Source organism: Cyprinodon variegatus, unplaced genomic scaffold, assembly GCF_000732505.1.
Source record: "Cyprinodon variegatus isolate N-32 unplaced genomic scaffold, C_variegatus-1.0 Scaffold150, whole genome shotgun sequence".
In the NCBI taxonomy this organism is placed as follows: domain Eukaryota; kingdom Metazoa; phylum Chordata; class Actinopteri; order Cyprinodontiformes; family Cyprinodontidae; genus Cyprinodon; species Cyprinodon variegatus.
Genome location: NW_015150603.1, coordinates 336,013 through 340,620, shown reverse-complemented (window position 1 = coordinate 340,620; position 4,608 = coordinate 336,013). Strand labels below are relative to the sequence as shown.

General features: G+C 38.4%; 1 protein-coding gene across 1 annotated transcript in view; it reads right to left on the bottom strand.

The window, feature by feature from the left end:
• Window positions 1-445: 445 nt before the first annotated feature.
• The window catches only part of LOC107086352 (chondrolectin-like), a 16,896-nt gene continuing 12,733 nt past the window's right edge, over window positions 446-4,608 (bottom strand). Inside the window, exons 5-7 of the mRNA XM_015377238.1 lie at window positions 1,885-1,956; window positions 1,648-1,756; window positions 446-1,496 (exon numbers count right to left, since the gene is read on the bottom strand). Coding sequence (XP_015232724.1) covers window positions 1,175-1,496; window positions 1,648-1,756; window positions 1,885-1,956 — 503 coding nt within the window. The 3' untranslated portion in view covers window positions 446-1,174. The remainder of the gene's footprint in view (window positions 1,497-1,647; window positions 1,757-1,884; window positions 1,957-4,608) is intronic.

Below are 4,608 nucleotides of genomic sequence, written 5' to 3'. Positions count from 1 at the left end.
TCAGCTCCATTTCATCATATTATTTCCTCTTTAAAGTAAAAGACATGAATAAAAGAAGTGGACAACACAACGCTAAATCAGTTAAACTATAAATAATTTCAGACATAAAAAAATAAAAGTGAGCTCATGAACAAAAGTTGGTGTGAGAAAACTTGTGGCTGGTTAGGAACACAAGCATTTTCTACTTTGTATTAATTATTTTTATTCTTATTTCTTTTATTTAACCTGGTAAACCCCAATGAGATCTGGATCTCATTTTCAAGGGGGACCTGGGCAGAGATCATTACATTCATATATTTTCTACAACTCAAAATAAATACCCAGGCCTTACTCCCATCTCCCAAAACCTTGAATTTTAGATGGGTTTGAAAACCACACTGAACAAAATCAAAATAACACCACACCAACATTAAAGTATAAGTGTAGCATCTTGCTCAGCTATATTCACGCTTTCTGGGGTTTTAATAAGGTGGATTTAAATTATACAACATTGCAAATAAGAGTCAATTTTGACGCCAAACCTCCAGGCATCTGCTAGACAGCTAAAAATTATAAGAGATTTTATATTTCATCACTACTGTGGGTGAAGCAATACACCAAACTCATTCAAAGAAGATAGGAAAATGAAAGTTTGAAAAGGCATAGACAATATTCAGAACTAAATTGGACAGTAAATCATGTTGGTCCCTTAAAGAGGTCAATGGAAAAGAGTCATCACAATATGATAGGTAAGGAGAACAATGTCATTATTTCTATTTTTCTAGTACATAATACTTCCCAGATAGGTTTGCATTCTTTGTTGCAGCGTCACAAATTTAAAAAACATCAGAGGGACTGTAAGTATCAATTTGTCAGCATGTAAACACATCTTTAATCAAACATAAGCACAGCTTTTGTTTGCATTGATATTAGCATTTATTTAAAGAAAAAGTGTCATACATATATAAAACTGTTAACTAAATATGGTGTTATAACTGACCAAAAATAAGAGATGATCATACATTTGCACTTTAAAGCCAACTCTGTATGTTTAAAGATTTCGTACCGCAAAGCAATATATGTAATGAAGAGAGGGTTATAGAATAGTATATGTTCATCTTGCTACCTCAATAATATTCCTTTAATAATTCAAAATTCACAGATTTTTCCAGAGCTCAGATCCGGTTAAATAATATTACCCATAGATCTCATTGTCCACCCATCCAGCCTGACTGCTGCAGTGCCGAGTTTGAGTTCTGGAGGTCTCATAGATGTCATTGGTCACAAAGCCAGTTTCCTTGTCCGAACACGTCACATTTTCATAATCAACATACTGGGGATCCTGTAGAGGAGGGAAGGAGTACTTTGCCATGATTTCTGCCTGCATTCTGTAGTCCAGATTATTGTGAGGCAGTTTAGTAATGTCACTAAAGGCATAAGGTCCCTGTATGGAGGAAGAAGAAGCTGCTGCTGGGATCAGCTTCTTTGACCTGCTGGGGAAGCCCTCAGTCTTCCTCCTGGAGACAAAAGGAGATAATAAAATGTACAGTGACTGTATTACTGTAAAAAGAAAAAGGTTTAAAAACAAGTTTGCCGAAGACTTGCTTTGATATGTTACACTGAAAAATACTGCATGGAATTGTTTTTCAAAATTCATTTTTTTTGTACCTTTTTGCATGATGTCTGTAGCAGAAGAACCCAGTGACTGCAAGCAGTAGCAGCAGCAGCAGAGTAGGGATAGTGGCATAGAGGATGTAGGAAACATAGAGGCTGTTGACTAAGAAAGATACCACAAGAAATTAGACATTATTTAGCTCAACTTTCCTAAAACACAGCTTCTAAATATTCATAAATAAAATCTGTTTCTTTAAAAAAATAATCTTGAAAATAATAAGTGTTTTTTACCTGATGACCCAGGTAATCCCATAGTTATCCTCACATCTCCTTCCGTAGGTATGGTTGGCCTCATGGTTGGAACTACAGACACAACACAACACAAGTCCTCAGTGGAACAAAAATACAAATTTATGCCTCATGGCCATTTCACTAAACCCATGCAGCTGATCCAACCATGACCCACTTTTAAGAAATCTTTCCACAAGTTCACTATTTTATGCCCACTCAGCTTAAAGTCATAGGGAAACGGCCGTTCCAACGGTTGCAGTACCGAATTCTCCCGAGTGTTGCCCGACTTTACATGAGTGAATAAAGTAAATGTGATTGGTCGTTTATCAAGAGGGCGGGATTGTTGTGGCGGAAGGTTTGCAAGCAAATTTGGTTGCTCAGAAGCATCTTGTTAACCAGTTAGCAACTTAGTGCTAGTAGGTTCCCAATGTGAAATTACTATTTTCAAGGAACGCTATGGACAGCGGAAACATGCAAGAGGAGGAGAGTTTTGTGTCGGAGTCTCCTCCGTCATACATTTTTTTATTTAGAGGAGGAAAGCAGGGACTAGGATGTTGTGGAAGAGGATGCCAAGGCGGCAAAAGCTTCGTTTGGTGTAGAAGGTTTACAGCCGTACATGTTTGTGCCCTTGCCTCACAACGCTGCCAGTTCTGTTAGATCTATGCCTGCCGAAGACACAGACGTCTATCCCCGAGAACAGTGGGCCATAAGTGGTTAAGTAAAAGATTCTTATTTCAACAGTTGCGTATATTAGCTGCAACATATGAATCAAGATGCTATGATCGAAAAATTTGATTGACAGATGACCTTTGATATATGATTGGCTGAATTAAGGTGTACAAGCTGACATGTAACTTATTGGCTTGCATAAGATAAAGAAAAAAAAACCCCACAGATTTTTAGACAGGACTTTCTTTTAAATAGAAATGTTCTAACTGTTAGGAATCCAGTTTGTGTGGGTTGTTTTTATGTTTTTCTCTCTCCACCACCAGGTGGTGCCCTGTTCCTCGTTGGGCCTCCCTGCACACCTGCGGGTCACTGGAGGAGTATTTGAGCAGCGGACTGTCCCTACCTCGACGCCAGAGTGTTTGCCAGTTTTGGGTACTCTAGCCAAGCTGAGATTAGCAGAGTCTAATCAAAGCTGTGTTTCTCTGAGTCTAATCTTGTTTTTGTCTTTGCTTTTCAGCAGGAAGCCTTTCCTGTGTAACTGGATAACCTGGACCTTCTCCCCCTGGAAGGATTACTGAGTACACACTGAGCAGGGGTAAACCTCCACATGATCCGTTCAAGTCCTCATCGGAAAACCAAGTGACAGTCCACTCTTTTACTCCTCTGGGTCCAACGTATGTCTACCTGTCCGCTCTCCAACAAGTTCCCTCTCCTCTGGATTAATTCCCCACAAACTGGATTCAGGGATTAACAAGAGCCGCCTCAAACGTGAGTTTCTCTCCAGCTATATTAAAGCCTCAGTCAATTTTCCTACGGTCCCTGAACTGATCACTGTGACCTCTCTCAGACTTTCCGGTTCCGGTTCACAAGTCCACTGAGCTCCAGCTCCTACTTCTGTGTTTCATCAACATTCAATAAACCTGTTAAACTGTTTCCCTTGGTCTCTGACTGGTTCTCTGCATGTGGGTCAGATTGCTTAATCTAATTATGACACTAACTTTTGGGACAGTATTGCCTGATAAAGAGTACATTTATATACATGTTTAAGCCAGAATGATTTGACATTTAAATATGACTTCCGTACAACTTTAAGAATACAAACAGGCCCACAGCATCACAGCTCCTTTACCATATTTAAGATTGGGAAAGAGGTGCTGTATCACAATCCTTTGTTTATAACATAGCATCTGTTGCAGAATAAGTTAGTTTTTATCTCGTCTTATGGAAGTTGACAGTCAAAATAAAAGTCACAGAAGCTGTGAGAAAATTCACACAGATTTACCCATGAAATGTAATGACACAAATCCTTTTTCTTTCATGTCTCCCAAAAAAGGGTTTGGCATATAGAGAACATCTAATGGTCAGTACGGCGGACTAGGTCACTCAAACGTACCTCCATTATTCTATAAACCTGGGTTCTCGTTCAGCTCCATTTTTTCACCTTTTTAGCAGTTGTTTTTTTTGTCGTTCACTATGTATCTATTTTTTATACAATAAACACATCTGAAACCTCTACAACAGTGAGGGCAATTATACAAACATGACATCATACAAAATTGTGCCTTTTTGCTGACACATATGTCAACCAATTAGACCAGTAGTCCCCAAATATATCCTACTCTAATTTTAGTTTAAAAAGACAATACTAAAGTTTCTGCAAAAAAAAAAAATATATATATATATATGTTTAAAATAGCTGTTTTATTTGACCCTTTATGACTAAAACATTGTTTGATGAGCAGACAGACACCCCAAATATCTACAAGCCTGAGCCTATTTTCCCTAATGCACTTCAGAGTTCCAGCGCTGTTCGCCGGATGTGACGTCAACCACGTCCATGTATAATGGGTCAAATTTGTAAACGATAAAAATGTTATATTCAAGATGGATTTTGTGGATACTCAGATCCAGCTAAACTCAGACACTCATAGCAACTCCATACAAGGTAAAATAAGTAAAAACAAAAACAAAGAACTTGTCAAGTAGAAAGGCGAGCAGAAGAGTGCTGCAGTTCTGTATTTTGGCCACAGGTGGCAGTATCATTTGAAAACCCTG